The sequence below is a fragment of the Ursus arctos genome, unplaced genomic scaffold, assembly GCF_023065955.2.
Source record: "Ursus arctos isolate Adak ecotype North America unplaced genomic scaffold, UrsArc2.0 scaffold_14, whole genome shotgun sequence".
In the NCBI taxonomy this organism is placed as follows: Eukaryota; Metazoa; Chordata; class Mammalia; order Carnivora; family Ursidae; genus Ursus; species Ursus arctos.
Genome location: NW_026622808.1, coordinates 26,868,845 through 26,888,159, shown reverse-complemented (window position 1 = coordinate 26,888,159; position 19,315 = coordinate 26,868,845). Strand labels below are relative to the sequence as shown.

The window sequence follows — 19,315 nt, the reverse complement described above, 5'->3', positions numbered from 1 at the left end:
GTGTCCTGGACTCCCAACCACCAGTCTCTTCTCTTCCCCAAACTTGTCAGACTGAGGATCTGCTTACTGAATTAAAGGTCATGGGCAGGGAGACTGGGGAGCTGTCTAGGGAGGAGAGAGCCATGACATTTTTGTCCTCAAAGCAGAGAGGAGACACCATGCCTGCTTTGGGTTTTTTCCTAAAATGGCACCAGCAGCCCACAGCCCAGGCCAGCCCTGGGGATCGGCCTCACCATCCCTGTCTTCCTGCACCCTCAAGGTCCCCTCAAATCTTTCTCTTACTTTGTTTCCCGTGGCCACCATCTCACCTAGGCTGGGGTTCCCTCCCTGCTCCTTTTGTCTGCCCCCCAGGCTTCTTTCTCCTCGCCCCACCCACCCGTGATTTTAGCTTTAGTTACGAGGCATTTGATAAGACATTTGCCTGGTTGAAAATCAAAAGGCGTGAAGCTTCCTGCCTTCCCCTTTGCCCTCTCAGAGATGCAGCCCATTAGCTCCCATGAGGCCTTCCAGGAAGGTCATGTGCATGTGTAAGGAGAGCAATTTGTGCATATTCTCTCCTTCCTGTTTGCACGAATGCCAGAATGCGAAGTACACGTGTGCTCCGCCACGTGCCTTGTTTGCTTCACGTTGTAACTCAGAGTATGAGGTGCAGCTTCCCTTAGGGTAAAACTGTACCGCAGTTGTTAGCCAGGCCGGCCTGGTGGAAATTTACATTGTTTGCAGGTTTTGCTGTCACGTGCTGCATGTGGTCACACATGTCGTACACCTCCAAGATGCTTTTCCTAGAGGGGTCGTAGTCGGATGTGAGGGTACCTGCTGGGTCATCTTGATGGATACTGCCAGTTTAGAGAAGCGTTAGTAGTGGAGAATCGTTGTGTCCCAAGCCTGTACTTGAATGTCCTGCCCCAGAAGCAAGTACAGTCTCTTTGGCCTGGCCCTGCTTCCTTTGGCTCAAGTTGGAGCCCAATAACCCCCTTCCCCACCTTGGGCCCCCTGCTGCCCCCCCCCCCCCCCCGCTGGACTCGTTCCCTCCTGGCTCTTCACCTGGCTGCTGCCGGCTTGTCCTTTGGGTCCCTCCTAAGTGGTGCTTCTGTGGGGGGTCCCCTCCATCCGTGCAGCATCAGTCCAGTCTCCCCATGTCCCCAGTCCTACCCAACAGCACCCATGCATTCTGTTGGTTCCATTCCTCCTAGTTTATTTGTGTTTGGGTGATGCCTCTCCTCCCCCCACCGCTGACCACGTGTCACTGGACAGCTCTTCTTGGTGGGACCCAGCCACTCTCCTGGCCCCCGGCCTCTCCTTAGGCCGACAGTAAGTATTTTCCAAGGAACTTAGTGAGAATTCAAGCCGCAGCTGCCAGGCCGAGATGCACGCATTTACAGCAGGTGTGCACAGGGTGCCTGCCGAGTACAGACTGGGGGCATGGGGCGGTTTTGTAGGACATCGTGGGGACTCCAGCCCAGGCTGAGACCATGTTACCTGGATGTGCCCCATTCTCATCCGTCTGAAGGAGATTGATGTGACTCTTACCTAGGAATTACAAAATGATTTAGACCGGGAAACAAGCAGCTTGCAAGAGCTAGAAGCTCAGAAACAGGATGCCCAGGACCGCCTTGATGAAATGGATCAGCAGAAGGCCAAGCTCCGAGACATGCTGAGCGACGTCAGGCAGAAGTGCCAGGACGAGACTCAGATGGTGAGTCTCACACCCAGCAGTGCAGGGGGGCTTCCTGCGGGCTTCTTTGAGCTCATGAAGCCCTTGAAACACAAGGCTGAGACATCCTCCTGCTTTAATAGAGTTGCCGGACATACCACACGAGAAAGTGACCAAGCATTTGTGGCCTGACCTCAGTCTCGCCTACGAAGCCATATGGTGAACAGCTTTGGTCTCTGCTAACCTGTGTGTGTGGACGCCTCACCCTGGCCTGTGCCTCACAGCCCAGGCAGGCCAGCACACCCCTGTCCTCACTCTGCTGTCTTCACTGCTCATTACAAACCAGGGGGCTGCAGCCTCAGGAGATTGCAAAGCCCTTATGTCTCCCTCCGAGGCCTCGTATGGGGATGTTTAGCCCCTCGGGGACAGATTGCCTGTGCTTATCCCAGGTCTCATTCTTCCTTATCCCAAATTGACTTTCTGTCGGTTACATGGGTGTGCGTATGTCTGCCTTCTTGCTTCTTTCTGTCTTGCGAGTGGAGAGAGGGCCTTGGAAGGAAGCCAGGCGTCCGGGCATCAGGCTGGTGTCTGCCTCACTGAGTTAGCTCATTCCAACAATGTGAATTAAGAATTCTCCCTCAGGGCGCCTGGGTGGCTCAGTCGGTTGAGTGTCCAACTCTTGGTTTCGGCTCAGGTTGTGGTCTCGGGTCTGTGACATCAAGCCCCACATCAGGCTCTGCATGCAGTGTGGAGTCTGCTTGTCCCTTTCCCTCTGCTCCTCCCTGCACTCGCGCACTCTGTCTCTCTCAAATAAATAAAATCTTTAAAAAAAAAAAATTTTCCTTCAATCATATTTCGTTTCATTTCAGATTTCCTCATTGAAGACCCAAATCCAGTCTCAGGAATCTGACCTCAAGTCCCAGGAAGATGACCTGAACCGGGCCAAATCGGAGCTGAACCGATTGCAGCAGGAAGAAACCCAGCTGGAGCAGAGCATTCAGGCTGGGAAAGTTCAACTGGAAACCATTATCAAGTCCCTGAAATCGACGCAAGATGAAATCAACCAGGTATGTTTCTGCTGGCCGTGACCGGGTCTTCTGGCACGGGGAGTAGCTGCAGTGACCGGTCACATCGCTGTGCCTGACCAGCCTGTGTTGGTCTGCACCTGCCCTGAGGCCGCTTGTTTCCTTTGCTGTCACCCACCTCATTTACGTTAGGTTCTCTTCTTAGAGGCTGTCGTCCTGGCCTGGAGGATAAGCACCCAGAATCCTCCAGCACGTGTTCCAGCATCATGGCCCGGTGGTAGTTCCCTTTGCCTCGCCGTCCTTCCACTTCCCCCGCTGAGCGTGTGCCATTTTGGGAGAATGGGCAGGGTCTGTGTGAGGACTTGAATAGCTCCTTTGGAGACAGTCTTGGGTACAGTAACGCCCTCACCAGCATGGTTCTTGGACAAGAAAGAGGGACGGAGTCTGAGACCGGTTCTGGCACCTCTCTATCCCCGTGCAGTTTGAGGACTGGCACATGCAGGAGGCCCCACCCTGTGACGAGCATCACCCCATGTGAGGTCCTTTTCCAGTTCTTCAGACTGTCTGGGCACCCCATCCTTCTGCACCGATGTGAAGGCTCTGAGGCCTGTAGTGGGGGCTCTCCAGCAGAGGGAGGGCTCCTTTCATGCTCCCCTGTATGCAACGGCCCCTAGGTGTCCCATCTACGGCGTGGGGTGACGCTCACTCTTGGCAATGTCAAAATGGCTGGTCATGCTTCCTTTCTTGACTGGCTCCATCTCTCCCTCTTTTTGTCAGATTACAGACAAAAGTTGATCACAAACGTGTGCCGGGGGTTTAATACCTTCTATTGTGTTTCATTCTTAAGGAATAGGTATAGTATTATCTTAAGACCTTTTTCCTCCAAGCACTAAGAGTCTGTTCAAGGTAAATAGAACCGAGACATGAGTGTGTGTTAGTAATAATAACAGTGATGTTCACTGCTGCTTATTCATGCAAACGGGGTGATAAAAACCCCATAAAGGAAAATGTCGACTATCGCTTGGAACAGATTGTGAATCTGGATTTTACCAATTTCAGTTTGTTCCAGAATTGACAAACGTCTGTTTGAACATAGGCCTCCCTTAGGGGCTGGGGATACAGAGAGGCCTCATGGGGCTGTGGGAAGGACCTCATTCTGGTTTACAAGTGGTCTCACTTCTTGTAAACTCTGTAGGCGAGTAATTCAGTTTCCCATTGAATCACTCAGGGTTGGGCATTAGGAGAAAAAAATGTCTCGCCTGACGCTTTTCCCCTAAACCCTGCGTGATATCAGCCATTTTTGTTGTGTAGGCAAGAAGCAAGCTTTCCCAGCTGCACGAGAGCCACCAGGAAGCCCACAGGACCCTGGAGCAGTACGACGAGGCGCTCGATGGGGCCCACGGCGCCAGCCTGACCAACCTAGCCGACCTGAGCGAGGGGGTCTCCCTGACAGAGAGGGGCGGTTTTGGAGCCATGGTAAAGGTCGAATAAACATATTCCAGTCCTGGGCTTAGGTCCCACGTTGAGATCAGAGAGTGCCCTGCCTGCTGGATCGGGCGCTTGCCAGCCTTGATTCTGTCCAAATGCAGGGCGTTTCTTGTGTGCGCTGCTGCTCTGTGTGTCCCCACAGGCCCTGCAGCCCAGTGCACGTGGCTGTGCGCCAGCCTTGCTTCCGGGACAAAGCGAAGGATAGGCCTGAATTCTTTGTAAACAGTATTTAAAGACCTTCATCTCCGGTGGGCCAACCACCCACATTTGGAGGGCTTCCCAAACTTAACCAAAATTGAATCAAGCTCTCACACATTGTGAAACCCTATATTCTACTAGTTGGGGGGACCAGGGGAATGTGTGTGTATGTGTGTGTGTCTATGTCTATGTGTGTCTGTGTTCCCACAAGGAGCACCTTGAAAATCGAATGGAGCACCTTGAAAATCAAGGAGCACCTTGAAAATCGATCCAAAAAAGTGACAGCCCTTCGAGGCACTGCTGTTCGACCTATGAACTGGCCTCTCTCTTGCAATTTTGGTAATGCCGAAAACCTCGGCACTTTATGACCCTAGGGGTCCCGATCAAGGCCCAAGGGGCTGTTGGCCTCTTAGGTTTCTGTGGACTCTGGGGCTGCTCACACCAGCCAGTGTTACTTTTTCCCTAGATTGTCACGTCCCCTTGTTCCTACCAGAGTCTGCTGTTCCGGCCCTGAGCCCCAGCGTTTCCACTTTAGTCTGGCTGATGAGAGCATCTATGTGCTCCTGAGGGAGCCAGTGGGACGCGGTTGGTCTTGATGGTTTGGTCGTGCTGTGCTTCCAAAGCCTTTCGCTGCTCACCCTGCACTGCTGCCCCCTTGTCCAGGGCTCCTGCTCTGAGCCCTCCTTCTGCCCCTGGCCCTGTTGGCTTCACAGATTCCTTTTCCTTCCTGTAATAATACAGCTTCTCTCTCTTTCTCTCAACTAGAGACCTAGCTATTCATGTTCATTTCTTGACGTATTTCTTTCCTCAGTAGCTGAGTACTCATTCCCAGGAATTTATGGGAAAGCTTATACCTCCTTCCCTGAGTCTCTTAGAAGACACTGTTGGTGCTCTCATCTGTCTCCTGTCTCTGGCCTTTGCTGCTTCCCTCTGCTGTTCACAGATTCCTTTTTGTCATGGAACTGTAGACCGGTGAATTCCATATCCGCCCTGGGGCCCATCGTCAGCTCGATTGTCCGAATGTGGACTACGAACAACCATTCTTCGTTAACCGTGTGAGGCAGAATTGCCTGCTTGGCTCTCTGGCTGTGTCCTATCTCAGTGTGTGCCTTCAGCTTCGTGACCCTGCTTTCACTTTTCCCATCTGGCGTTGGTCCCCTTGCACAGCTTTGGGCTTGTCCCGTTTCATCTTAGTTCACAGGACAGCTCACTCTCAAACCCTTTTGCAGGTTCGAATAAGATGGGTTTCCTTGGGTAAAAAGTTGGCAGCAAGGTGGCAGTTTGCAAGTGGCCAGTGATTTCCCTCCTCTCCCCCACAGATTTTTAATCTTTCCTTATTTTCATTTATCTTGTAAGTGAGGCAAAGTTTACATGATAGTCAACTCATCCTGGAATGTCGACGTCAGATATGTTACATAGAAACTTGCAACCAGTGTCTGAAAGAAAAACTATATTTATCTTGTTGTACAAATACAGTTTTTAAAGCATTTTTCGGTTTGTTTCCTTTTCTTAATAAACACTTTGAAGAGGGCTTTTTGTTTACTCTTGAATATTTCGAGACTGCTTCAGAGAGCTCTTAGTACTCTTTGAGGTGGGCAAAAGTGAGGGGTTTAGTCCCCTGAGAATAGTGTAACCAGAGAGGTGCATCTAGAACTTTCTAAGGCTGGACAGTTCTACCAAAGTTACTAACTTTAGTGTTCAGCTCATACTGTGTTACTTTGTCCAAGAGACTGATGTTTCTTAAAGCCAAATTTATTTCTTATCTCTCATCCGGTGATGAGAATACTGGCCTCTTGCCCTTGAAGGCAGCACCCAACCACCCTGTCTAGTAGAGAGAAAGTAATAAATCATCCCAGACTTAAGCCTCATCAAGAACTCATCATTGGGTCGTCTGTCGCATCCAGTCCCACTGGCGTGCTGGAGCCATATTTTCTTGACTTTCCAGAGCTGATTATTAAGTAGGAATTTTGTAACCTGATTGTTCAACTTTTGGTAACTTGGATTCAGCCACGGTGGGAGTATTTACACCATGGGAACTGGCAGAAGCTACCAATCAGGGCTCCCCCGCCCCCCTAGAGAGCTGGTTCACCAGCACACCACTGCCCAGCCCCCATCTAAAGGGAAGGAAAGTCACAGAAACTCCTTTCAGAGTTGTCACATCTATTTCTTACCAAGTGCAGAACTTAAGACTAGTTACTGAACTCCGTGTTCGAGGTCTTTTACCTCTGCTGAGGGATCTTTCACCCCGGTGCTTGTCTACTGCACTTGCGTCTCCCAGGTGGCAGATGGCTCAGTTCTCATTGCAAAGTGGTCAGTGGATGGTGGAGTTTACGGCATTTCTGCAGCAAGGGAAGGGTCATTCTCTGCTCTGAACCTGTGAAATGGAGTCGGAACCCGAACCCTCCTGGGGTCTTGTCAGGCTTCTCCTTTGAAGGGGAGAGAGCGATTGCTGCCTAAGGCAAATAATTGCTCTTGAGAAAGAGACTGCAGACCTGACTTTCAGTTCAGGGAGCTCACAGGCAGAGCCCCTAGAATCACAGTCTCCTTTCTGCCATTGCCCCCTTTTATTTGGCAGGCTTCCAAGTGATGATCTAAAACATTAGAAAAACAAACAGTATCCACCAACTTGTAAATCAGTGCTATTAAAAACTAAATAGAAGCTTCCAACCTGAGACCAAGCTGTCATTCTTAATGCACACCTATATCCAGGTCATCATCTCTCTCCGTTCTTCTGGAACAGATACAGCCCTTCCCCCGGTACAGTGTGAGAGGTTGATTCTCCATCTTGGCCTCCCAGCTTCTTCAGATTGGGACTTCTCCGTCCTATTTCTCTGTGTCTGAGCGCCCCATCAGACGCTTGCTGGGTGCACGCATGGAGCAGGTGTTAGCACCATGCTGTCCTTAACGAACCGCACACTTCCGCCAGACGCGGTGCTTGCGGACATCTGTACTTACTTGCCTAAGAACCCTGCTTGGTTTCCCCACCTTGGGAAGCCCTGTGGTTGGAGGCTGCAGATAATCTTTCCCAGGTAAGAAAAATCATTCTGGATTCATCAGAGGGTAGGGGTGTTGGTCGCCCTTCTGAAGCCTGGGGCTTCCCATTGGCCCAGTGCCTCTGAGAGCCATCCTGCTTCCCCAAGTCAACCAGCCCAGAGTGCTAGGAGCCTCGTCAGGAATCTCCCTTTGGCACCTTTGACGTCATTGCCCTTGTAACCATTGTCTGTATTTTTACGGAAGCCCCAGCTCTTGAATTATTTGGCTTTGGAATAATGGATGTTTGCCAGCCCCACGGGTGCTGACATGTCTGCCAGATTCAGTGAGGATGTTGTGCTTTTTCATATCACAGTGAAACCTTCATGTTTTCACTGAGGGTGTGTCTTTATTAACCAAAATATACTCACTGTTTCTAAACGAAGTGCATTGTTCCTGTGTAGATTACACCCCCCCCCAACATTTGGACCATTTTCCACTATAAAAATGTGCTCTTCAAAAGCAAATCTTTTTTTTTTTTTCTTCTGGTTTAAACATGCTTGTTTGTTTCTAGAAATAAGCACTTTTTAAAAAACATGCAAAGTGCAAAGTGTGTATGCTCTAGTAGTTCTAACTGCATAAGCAACTCATTTCCTCCCAAGATGTAAATAGCCAGCATGTTTCTTGGTGTGGAAACAGCATTTTTTAAAAATGCCCACATAGGTAGACGTTTTATGAGAAAAAGATGATTGAGGGAGGCCACACTTTTGAACGAGGCCCATGCTGTTGTTGTTGAGTGGCTTGTTAGGTTTTCTTTTTGACATTTCCAAAAATACCACTGTTTTCTGACTTAGTGATTTTTTTTTAAGAAAAATTTCTAATTGTGAGAAAATACACATAACACAGAATTGATCATCTGAACCATGCCTCAGTATATTCACACTGTGCAACTAAACTCCAGAACATTTTCATACCCACTAGACACTCACTCCCCGTCCCGCTCCCGCAGCCCCTGGCACCCACTGCTCTGCTTTCTGTCTCTGTGAATCTGACTCCTCTAGGGACCTCATATAAAGTGACACTGTCACACAGCATTTGTCTTTTCGTGACTGGCTTGCTTCACTCAGCATAATGTCCTCAAGGGTCAATAATATTCCCTTATATTTTTACATACTTCATCTGGTATATCTCTTCGTCCATCGGCAGACATTTGGGTTGCTTCCACTCAATTTTTAAATACACTTTTATATTGCAAGAGTGATGGACTTACAGGAAAACTTAAAGATAGCACAGAAGGTTCCCACATGCCCCGCACCCAGCTTCCCCTATTGTTAACACCTTGTCCCTGTGAATGAACATTTGTCACCGTGAATAAACTAGTGTCGACATGTCACTGTGAACCGGCATCCACATTTCTTCAGTGATTTTTCAGTTGTTCTCTGTAGGGTCCCACTGCTTGAAGGAGAAATACACAAGTTGGGTAGGGAGTTCTTTACTTTGCTTTAAATTTGAAATAATAAAATTCCTGTCCTGTCTCTTCACACAATTACAGGACGATCCTTTCAAAAATAAAGCCTTGTTATTTAGCAACAATGCCCAAGAATTGCATCCGGATCCTTTCCAGGCCGAAGACCCCTTCAAATCCGACCCATTTAAAGGCGCTGATCCCTTCAAAGGTATCTCGCTCGGTGCCCACTTCGTCACTAGAGGGCTGTTTACTTTGTGCCATTTACAACTGTCCGATGATTCGAGTGGGTGCAAGATAGCACCTTCCGGAATGGAGGGGGAAGGGAGTTCTGGAGCCTCCTGGGCCACCTGAGTGTTTCACCTCAGCCGGCTCACTCCGGAGCTGAGGCGTTGGCGTGTGGTGGGAAGAGCTGAGCTCCCAGCTCCCAGCGAGGTACCCACATTCAAGGGCAGCTGGCTCTGCCCTTAACCTCTGCGCATCTCGGTTCCCAGCCTCCCAGGGGTGGTAAATTCTCCCTCGCTCTTCTGGTGGGATCAGTAAGACAATCAGATGCAGTCACGATTATGAAACTACCCAGTGAAGGACAGGTTCCCCACGTAGGTCTAAGGTCTTCATGTGACGCATTTACCCAGAGCTGCACACGTGTCGAGAGTAAGAAGACTTCTAGAAACAAGTTTTCCCCGGTTTCTCGGTTTTTTTCAGAGCAGGAAGCCCGAAAGCCTATCTGTACGTTCCTGCGCAAAGTGCTGGGGCGGGGAGAGGGCAGTGGGGGTGCCTTTCCAGTGTCAGATGTGGGGTCGAAGCTCCTGAAGCTCGCAGGTGTGGAGCTCCTCGTCGCTCCAGGGCTGCCTGTGGGTTGAGGACTGGGGCAGCGCCGGGATCCTGTGTTGTCGCAGCTGCGGGAGGTGAGACGGAGATGAGATACAGGCATAAAGCGTGGTGGAGAAAGAGGAGTGAATTCTGGTTCACTCCACATTTTCCCCGCCTCCGGCCAACAATACCTCATTTCATCTTGAACACCCCAACTAAGAAAAGCCGCCTCGGCCAGAGGCTGCTCCCACTTGGATATGCCAGAGTCCTTTCTGCCATAGAGCTAAACATTCCTCTCTCCTCTAACCTAGGTGACCCATTCCAGAATGACCCCTTCGCAGAACAACAGACAGCTGCAGCAGGTAAAAAGCCTTTGTTGAAAAAACTTCTTGTTTCTTCGTGGACTCATCCTCAGACTGTCTCCATTCCTAGTTCAAATTGAGGGAAATAGAAAAGCAGCCTGTCTGCCATGCCTGCTAGGACAGGGCAGCAGGGGAGCTTAGTTTCTGAGGAAGCCTGGCAGTGACTTGCCCTCCCCTTCACGGTCGGGTTCCCCTTCTTGCCAACCTCACAGTGTGAAGAGAAGCAAAACTAGAAAAGGAGCTCCCAGTGGCTAGGCGATTTTTCAAACATGCCCATGGCAACTCGTTCCCACGTGCTCACTTGTGTCACCTGTGGTAGCATCAGGGGGCCCCCGTGTAGCGCCTGCCTGCAATGGGGCTTCGGTCTACACAGACCAGAGGTGGTGGCGGCAGCGAGTACTGGGAAGGACCACCATCTGCACTGCGTGAAAGCCTAGTTCTTGTTCCCTCCTGGTGACAGCGGCTTTGCCCCGCGTCCATTCACCATGGCTGCACCCCGCATTCCAGGGGAATGAATGCACCATGGGTGTGGTGTTGCAATCGTGCTGCCTGTTTATTTATCGACTTCTTTATTTCTGTTTGTTTTTTTATTGAGGTGAAGTTCGTATAACACAGAATTCACCATTTTCAAGTGACAATTCAGTGGCTTTTGGTACATTCATAATGTACAACCACCACCTCCGTGTAGTTCTAGAACATTGCCGTCCCCTAAACGGAAGCCTCATCCTCATGAGCAGTCACGCCCCTTTCCCCCTCCCCCAGCCCCTGGCAACCACCACTCTGCTTTCTGTCTCTGGATTTATCCGTATTTTGATTATTAAAATCAGCTTTGTTGGGAGGTGTAATACAAATACACAGCAAAATTCACCAATTTTAAGTGTATAATTAGATAAGACTTGGTACATGTGTGCAGTCGTGTGAGGTAGAGAACATCTCCATCGTCCTAGAAGGTTCCCTTGTGCCTCCTACCCCCCACCCCTAGTCCCCGGCAATCACTGACCTGCTTTCTGTCATTACGGTTTTTTCCTTTTGTAGAATTTCATATAAGTGGCATCAGTCAGCTATGTGTTCTTTTATATTTGGGTTCTTTCATGAAGCAGAATGTTGTTTATTCATGGGCCATGTTTTTCTTCATTTTCCAAAACACCCTCTAGATCCATTCGGAGGGGATCCTTTCAAAGAAAGTGACCCATTCCGTGGCTCTGCGCCTGACGACTTCTTTAAGAAACAGACAAAGAATGACCCGTTTACCTCAGACCCGTTCACGAAAAACCCTTCCTTACCCTCAAAGGTGAGTGACACCAAGGAGGTGTATGTGCTAACTGTGTGTGCCCGGTGCTCATCCCTGTGAGGCTTGTCCCATGACTCAGGCTGTCACAAGCAGTGGACCAGTGAGCCCATGTCAGGATGGCTTGGGTCCCGAATAGCTCTCTTTTTTCTGTTCCTTTCTGTGCGCCTGTCACTTCAGCTCAGGCCCACTGGGTGGCTTCTCTGTTCTATCACCTGCCCCCACTGCTGCCCCGTCGCCCAACAAAACTGAAACAAAACAGAGCATCACATGCTCCACACGGCTGCCCTGCCATCTTCCTGGCAGCACTGAAAGTGTGTGAGGCATTCACATGCTCCTCTCCATCCCCAGCATCAGCAAACCTATGTCTTGCATGGTGTTAGGCCCAATGCACTGCATTAAATTGGTGTCTGTTGGGATTTAAAAAGCAAAAAAGTGACTCTGTGATTGAACAGAGAATTCTCGTGTCTAGTGAGGGTGGTGTGTAGCCTCTCTTCATGTTCTAGGCTGCATCTCTCTCTCTGCCCCACACATTCCCTGGTTTTCCTCTTCTCCACGGGCCTGTTTGTCGCCCTAGACCCAGAGCTTCTTGAAGGCAAAGATTAATTTGTAACATTCTGTTGATAGACCTGTCTCGGGAGCCCCCTTTTGTTTCTGCTACTGATCTGTGTGTGTGATCTGTGTTCTTGCTCTCTGTTGATCAATTTTGTTGAGCTTGTCTGTGAACCAGCTTTTTTTTTTTTTTTTTTAAAGATTTTATTTATTTATTCGACAGAGATAGAGACAGCCAGTGAGAGAGGGAACACAAGCAGGGGGAGTGGGAGAGGAAGCAGGCTCATAGCAGAGGAGCCTGATGTGGGGCCCGATCCCATAACGCCGGGATCACGCCCTGAGCCGAAGGCAGACGCTTAACCGCTGTGCCACCCAGGCGCCCCTGTGAACCAGCTTTTGACTGTATTAATTTCCTCTACTGTTTGCTTCTATTTCACTGATTTCTGCTTTTTATTATTTCCTTCCTCCTGTTTATTTTGGGTTAGTACTTGCTCTTCCATTTCTAACATCTTAAGATTCAACCTTAGGTCACTGACTTTAGACCATCTTTTCTAATATAATATTTTAAAATGACACATTTCACCCTAAGCACCACTTAGCTGCATTCCACACGTTTTCATATGTTGTATCTTCATTTTCCTTTAGTTCGAGGTATTTTCTACTTTCCCTTGTGATTTCTCTGTTGAAGCATGGATTATTTAAAGTACTGTTTTATTTCCAGGTATTTGTTCTTTCCTTCCTTTACGTATCTTGTAATACTGATTTTTAATTAAATCTGTTATTAGAGAACATATTTTGTGTGTTTGCAGTCCTTTTAAATTTCTTGATAGCCATGTTTTGGTTTGTGTTGTCCATCCGACATGTACAATTGAGAAGAATGTTGATCTGCAGTTGTTGGGTGTCATGTTCTATAAATGCCAATTATGTCAGTGTGGTTGATAGTATTGTTTGGATCGTTTGTATCCTTACTGTTTCTGTTTGCTTGTTTTGTAGCTCTACCACTGTACCCATTGCTGAGAGAGCAATGTTAAAGTCTGTGATTGTGGAATTGTCTATGTCCCTGTTAATTCTGTCAAGTTTTGCTTCATGTGTTTTGAAGCTCTGTCCGGTGCCTACGTATTTATTCTTCTTGTTGCACCCTGATGCAGTGACCTTTTTATCATAATAAAAGCTTCCTTTTTTCTTGTGGTGATATCTCTGTCTTGAGATCTGTTTTATCACATATTGAAATAGCCTTCCTTCATCCTTCTTATGCTTGCTCTTCGCCTGCTGTATCTTTTTTCATCCATTTACTTTCAGTCTACCCAGGTTTTCATACACAAAGGGTTTTCTATAGCGAGCATATAGTTGGGACTGCTTTTCTCTCCAGCCTGGAAATCTCTGCCTTCAAAATAGAGTGTCTAGTCCATTAACATTTAATGCAGTTATTGTTATGGTTAGATTTGAGTCTACTGTTTTGTTATTTTCTTGCTTTTTATCCACTGTGTTTTGTTTCTCTGTTCCCTCTCTGCCTTCTTTTAGATTATTTGAATGTTTTCTAGAATTCCATTTTCTAGTATCTGTTGGCTTCTTTTAACTATACCTATTTCTATTATTTTTTGGAGGGATTAACCATATACACTCTTAACTTTTCATAGGCTACTTGGAGTCAATATTATATCACTTCATGTAAAATGTAGAGAAGTTGCAACCATATAGGTCCATTTGTTCACCTCCTCCCCCGCCAGCAATGTCTCCTCTTATGTTCTAGCTGTTGTATGAATATAATATATCTAAATATGCCATAAACTCCGTAAGACTGTCTTACAAGTTTTGCTTTAATCCATTGCATGTGTCTAAAAGAAGTTTTAAAAAGGAAAAGGCGGTCTATTTATCTTTATCCATAGATTTGCCATTTCTAATGCTCTTGATTCCTTTCTCTAAGATCTGATTTTCCCTAATGATCCCTTTCCTTAAGCCTGAAGAACTTTCTTCGGCATTTCTCACAGTACCGGTCTACTTTGTTGCCATTCTTTTTTTTTTTTTCCTCTTTAAAGATTTTATTTATTTATTTGTTAGAGAGAGTGAGAGCGAGAGAATGCACACGCACAAGCAGCGGGAGCGACAGGCACAGGCAGAGGGAGAAGCAGGCTCCCCACTGAGCAGGGAGCCCGATGCGGGACTCAATCCCAGGACCCTGGGGTCATCACCTGAGCCGAAGGCAGACACTTAACCGACTGAGCCACCCAGGCATCCCTTTATTGTCACTCTTGAAGGGTATTTGTGCCCAATCTAGTATTATTTTTTTTTCCTTCCAGCACTTTTAGGATGTTATTCCCCTGCCTTCTGGCCTCTGTGTCTTTGAGGAGAAGCTGTGAGTCTCTTGGGCAGTCGTTCCCCCATAGGTGCTGTGCTGTTTTTCCCTAGCTGCTTAGGTCTTTATTTCTGCTTTTCAGTAGTTTGACTGTGAAGCACGTGTGTATATGGTTTTCTTTGGATTTAAGCTGTTTGGGGTTTGCTGAGGTTCTTTTTTTTGTTTTGTTTTTAAGATTTTATTTATTTATTTGACAGAGAGAGAGAGATAGCCAGCGAGAGAGGGAACACAAGCAGGGGGAGTGGGAGAGGAAGAAGCAGGCTCATAGCGGAAGAGCCCGATGTGGGGCTCCATCCCAGAACGCCGGGATCACGCCCTGAGCTGAAGGCAGACGCTTAACCGCTGTGCCACCCAGGTGCCCCTGCTGAGGTTCTTAAATCTGTAAATCAGGTGTTTTACCAAACTTGGCAGGTTTTTGGCGATTACTTTCGTAGACATTTTCTTTTTCTACCATATTCTCTCCTTTCTTTGTAGGATTACAGCTACTTTTATATTAGAGGTTTTGCTAATGGCTCTCTGAGTCCCTGAGACTCCGTTTTCTCTTCATTTTTTTTTCTCTTTTTTTCTGTAGATTGGGTACTTCTGCTGATCTGTCTTCAGCTTCATTTACTTTTTTCTCGATCATCTGTAGTTTAGCTGACCTAGTGAAGTTTTTATTTTATGTATTGTGCTTTTTTCAGTTTTCGAATTTCCATTTGTGTCTTTGTATAGGTTCTATTTTTCTGCTAAGATCTCTTATCCATTCCTCTTAAGTGTATTTTCCTTTACTTCATTGGACACAGTTATTCCTGCTTTAAGTCATCCTCATCAAAGAATTCCAGAACATCTGGCTCCTCTTGGAAATGGTTCTATCAATTGTCTTTTCCTTTGATTGGCCTTGGGTTTTTCGGTTCTTGTTCTGTTGAATGATTTCAGAACATATCCTGTGTATTGTGAGTGCTCGGTTGTGCCTCCAGAGAGCCCAGATGCTTTTGTTTCAGCAGGCAGTTGACTTGGTGAGTCTCCACTGCAAACTCACTTTCTCCTGCCCGTAGCTGTGCACTTAACGACCTTAGCTGTAGGCTGCATTCAGTCTGCCCTCCCGCACACGGTGCTGGGGTCAGCCCTCGTCTTGGGCAGAGCTTATCATGAAATTTCGGACATGAAAGTTCTCTGCCTCTCTTTTCTGGGGCCCTGACCCTTTCCCATGACTGTGGTTGTCCCAGACCACCATCCTCTGGTCTTTAGGCCAGAAAGACAGTGAGTTTTCTGTTGGGGTCTAGCCTCACAAAGCCCTCAGATGATAGCTGTCTAGACAGAAGACGCAACCTCATATGGGGCACCTGGGTGGTGCAGTCGTTAAGCATCTGCCTTCAGCTCAGGGCGTGATCCCGGCGTTATGGGATCGAGCCCCACATCGGGCTCCTCCGCTATGAGCCTGCTTCTTCCTCTCCCACTCCCCCTGCTTGTGTTCCCTCTCTCGCTGGCTGTCTCTATCTCTGTTAAATAAATAAATAAAATCTTTAAAAAAAAAAAAAAAAAGAAGACGCAACCTTGTGCTGTTGGCTCCTGCCAACTTGGAGTTCTCGTCCAGTCTTTCTGCTCTGGCTCCCTTCCTGAACCTTCAGGTGGTTGCTTATGTTTACTTATTTGTTTTGCATTTTGCCCCGAGTTTATAGGTGTGCTGTGCGGGAGGGGTTGGTCTGTTGGGGTTTTACGCCACCAGGGCTTAGTTTGAATCGTTTTCTCCTCACGGCCAGCCCCTGCTCAGTGTACGCAGGTAGCAGGAAAGTCTGCGGTGGGACGAATGGCTGGGGGAACGAATGAACTGCTTTTTACTCTTCCCTCTCTCCTTTCACTCAGCTTGACCCTTTTGAATCCAGTGATCCTTTTTCATCCTCCAGTGTCTCCTCAAAAGGATCAGGTGAGACTGATGACTTATTTTCCTTCCGACTCTCCCCCAGCCAGTGGAAGGAGCCCACCCAGTTCACGCATTCATTTCTGAAGCTGTGTGTCCTCAGAGTTTATGTCCTTAGTCAGTGACACTCACATCCTCGCCTGAGGCCCTTCAGCCAAAGTCAGCTCCCCCGGCTGCTCATCTTTCCGGAAAGGAAGGTTGGCAGTAGGAATGAAGTCCGTAATAACACCAGTGTTCCTGGTTACTCTTTACTCATTTCTCCTTACAAATCCTTGATTTGTACCTTCGGATCTTTTTCCTAAAAGAGTCGAAGTTTGACTGTGGGTCCTGGCTTGTGCATTAAGGGAGAGGGGAGCGTTTGGATTCCCCCTTGCTTTTGGGAACAGGCCCCACTTGATCCTGCTGCCTTGCCTCGCAGCTTGTGCTTGTTGGTGATAGAGTTTGGGTTCATAGGTGGGTGTGTGGGTTATGCAGGCAAGTTGCCCCACCAAAGGAGAAAGTTCTGCAAAACTCTGCACCCGCAGACAACCTCCCCACATACATGGTGTGGATGGCGGGTCCCTGCGGAACTTCACCTCCCTCCCTGACCCAGGAGGGCAGTCGGCTGTGCTTCTGCACTTATCACTCCTTTGCTGACTGTGAACAGTGCTGGCTAGAAGTACAGATATGGAGCACAGTCCCTGTGGCTCTGCCCGAGGCGGCCGTCATGGCGAGAGATGCCTGGGCTGAGCTGCACCAACCATGAGCCAGAGCGGGTTGGGGGCAAGGAGGCCGTGTTGAAGGACTGCATCCAGATGTGCAACCCTGGCAAGCAAATGCTACCTCCTCGGATGTCCCGCGCTGGGGGCCGTTGACTACTGAGAGGCAGCACCTCCCCCTGCCCCTGGAGGCGCGTTCCATGGATGCCCTGTAATTAACTCTGCCACTGTTGGTGCTACTTGCAGGTCCCTTTGGAACTGTAGACCCCTTCGGAAGTGGGTCCTTCAGTAGTGCTGAGGGCTTTGCCGACTTCAGCCAGATGTCCAAGGTAAAGCCCCTCCCATGGAGCACGCGTGCCTCTGCCAGTGTCTTTGTGCCTCTTGTCGTGGTCGTGTCGTGAGCGGCCAGGCATAATTGTTAGCACCACGTATGTATTTCCCGGCACCTGTCAGACGCTGAAACATATCCTCACACGAGGTCGTGAGCTGGCAGGGAGGGTCTAGAAAATGCCTGTGGTTGTGATCGGTTCCATTTCCCTTCCTCTGAGTGAAACCGCCAGGGCCGTGTGTCCCTCTACAAGGCATAAGTGTCGCTCCCCTGGTCCTACTGGTGTCTGTTAGCCGCCAGATCTCAGGCAATGAAGCTGTGGCTGCACAGACTCAGAGAAGGTGTTAGGCACAGAGGGCTCGGGAGGGTCATGGGGGCAGGCCTGGTGTGCAGGCAGCTGAGGCTGGAACTGTGGGCCCCAGGCTGGCAGGTGGGAGGCATCCGGAAAGAGTGGACCGGTTATGTAAGTGGGAGCTGCCCAAGACAAGCTGAGAAGGGTTTGGAAAGCGAGGGCTACATTCTGTGAACAGATATACGGGTGAAAAGGGAGCTGTTCCAGACAGATGACATTGCCACAGTTGTCAGGCTGGGCAGTGTCTGTGTGGCCGCAGTTAAGTGAATATAACCCCATATGGTGTTGGGGCCCTATTGTGTGGAGGGGCTGGGGAAGGTGTGGCTAGAAAGCTAAATCTTTAACATAGCAAGAAGACAATTAGTAGATCATATCCAAAATGGACAGGTTAAGAAATAAGAGTAGAAGCCCATGATTATGGAGGTAAATCCCAGAAGAAACTGCTAAGAAGTCAAAGACGTCGGCCGTGATGAGTGGGAAAGGCAGTGATCTGAGGATCTGCTGGTGTTTGTTATAATCTTTAGTGTCCTTTGCTTTTGAGTATGAATATGTTTCTTTGATAAGGAAAGCAGCAGTAGGTGTTCCCTATGTTGGCCTCCGGTCCCCGTCCCTAGGACCGCTCGTGCTCCGCTGCTTCTCGGCCACCCCTCAGGCAGGTGAGGGCCTCATGGAGCACAGCCTGCGGCCAGAGTCCTGCTGCTTTACCACCCCACCGATCTTCAGTATCCACCTGCTCCAGCCCCATGTACCATCAGCATGGGGTGGGGGTGGCCACAGGCAGAAAACAGTCTCCATCCCTGATCTCACCTCCCATTGGGGAGGTTCGGAAGCCAGATGGTGGAGAGGGAGCTGGGGAGGGAGTCTCTGGAGCATGTGGGAGCCGAACATCTTCGACAAGGAGTCACTTGCTTCTTGCACCCCGCCAGCCCCTGCTGGGCACCCTCGCCATGCCAGCTCCTTGGGGTGTCCTGCCTGCTGACTCTGTGTTCACTCAGCCTGACGGGCATGCACTTGTCTGGGCACTGAGCACTTGTGATGAACCGGTGCGTGTTGTGGCACACGGCTTTCAAGAAATGTTTGAGATTCTGTTTAGGTTTTCAAAGAAGTATGTGAGTGTACTTTATCAAGGTAGCAAATCCAGCTTCTGGCCAGAGAGAGAACGTGTGCCCATCAGCTGTCGCAGGAGGGAGCCCTGAGGTGCTGGTGTAGCCGCCTCTCTCATTCCAGTGCCTGGAGGGAATGAGCCTCCCTTCCCTGTGGAAACGCTGTGACACCGACAGTCGGAACGCTGTCTGGGATTGGCCAGAAGGCACCAGGGCAGGAGGTTTGTCTGTCACTTGGTGGCTATTACACGTGCCCCGGCTCCTCCTCGAGTGGAGCTGAGCTGTGCGTCCTCTGCTTCCGTCCCTGCTTAGCAGGCAGGAAATCAACTCCTGAAATCAGAGAGCTTGTGCCACACGGTGGCAGCAATCCCCAGATGAAGGGGTCTGCATTGTACTCTCCCTCCCCCTTTGGGAGGCCCCAGCGGCAGAGCAGGGGAGAGCTACCAGGGGCCAGGGCTGAGACCAGGACAAGGGTACTGGCAAGGCCCCTGTTTTGCGAGGCACTCTGGTAGAGCTGCCTGGGCTGGCGGAGGGCTGCGCAGGGTGGCCAGTCTGGAGGGGCTCCGGACAGCGAATGGCCGCCCCTCTCCCTTCCAGGCAGTCTCTCCGTGTCCTGGGGCTGCAGAGACCCCGTGGAGCCAGGCAGTTCAGAGCCTGGCCCTGCCTGCCTTTCTGCCCGTTCTAACCTAACGTCGAGTTTTCCCTCTGATTCGGCTTCCCTCTGGTCCGTGTGTCCCTTGATCAGGCTGCACACACATGCACTTGTGAC

General features: G+C 49.3%; 1 protein-coding gene across 13 annotated transcripts in view; it reads left to right on the top strand.

Annotated features, from left to right (window-relative positions):
- Positions 1–19,315, top strand: part of EPS15L1 (epidermal growth factor receptor pathway substrate 15 like 1) — a 94,082-nt gene that overhangs the window by 50,826 nt on the left and 23,941 nt on the right. For 7 of the 13 annotated variants that reach the window (XM_057311599.1, XM_057311600.1, XM_057311596.1 and 4 more), the window contains 8 exons: positions 1,535–1,696; positions 2,524–2,721; positions 3,991–4,161; positions 8,888–9,011; positions 9,925–9,975; positions 11,130–11,266; positions 16,011–16,071; positions 17,010–17,092. In XM_057311599.1, the coding sequence (XP_057167582.1) occupies positions 1,535–1,696; positions 2,524–2,721; positions 3,991–4,161; positions 8,888–9,011; positions 9,925–9,975; positions 11,130–11,266; positions 16,011–16,071; positions 17,010–17,092 (987 nt within the window). The remainder of the gene's footprint in view (positions 1–1,534; positions 1,697–2,523; positions 2,722–3,990; positions 4,162–8,887; positions 9,012–9,924; positions 9,976–11,129; positions 11,267–16,010; positions 16,072–17,009; positions 17,093–19,315) is intronic. The other 6 variants (XM_044384760.3, XM_044384761.3, XM_026500426.4 and 3 more) reach the window with 1 other exon arrangement.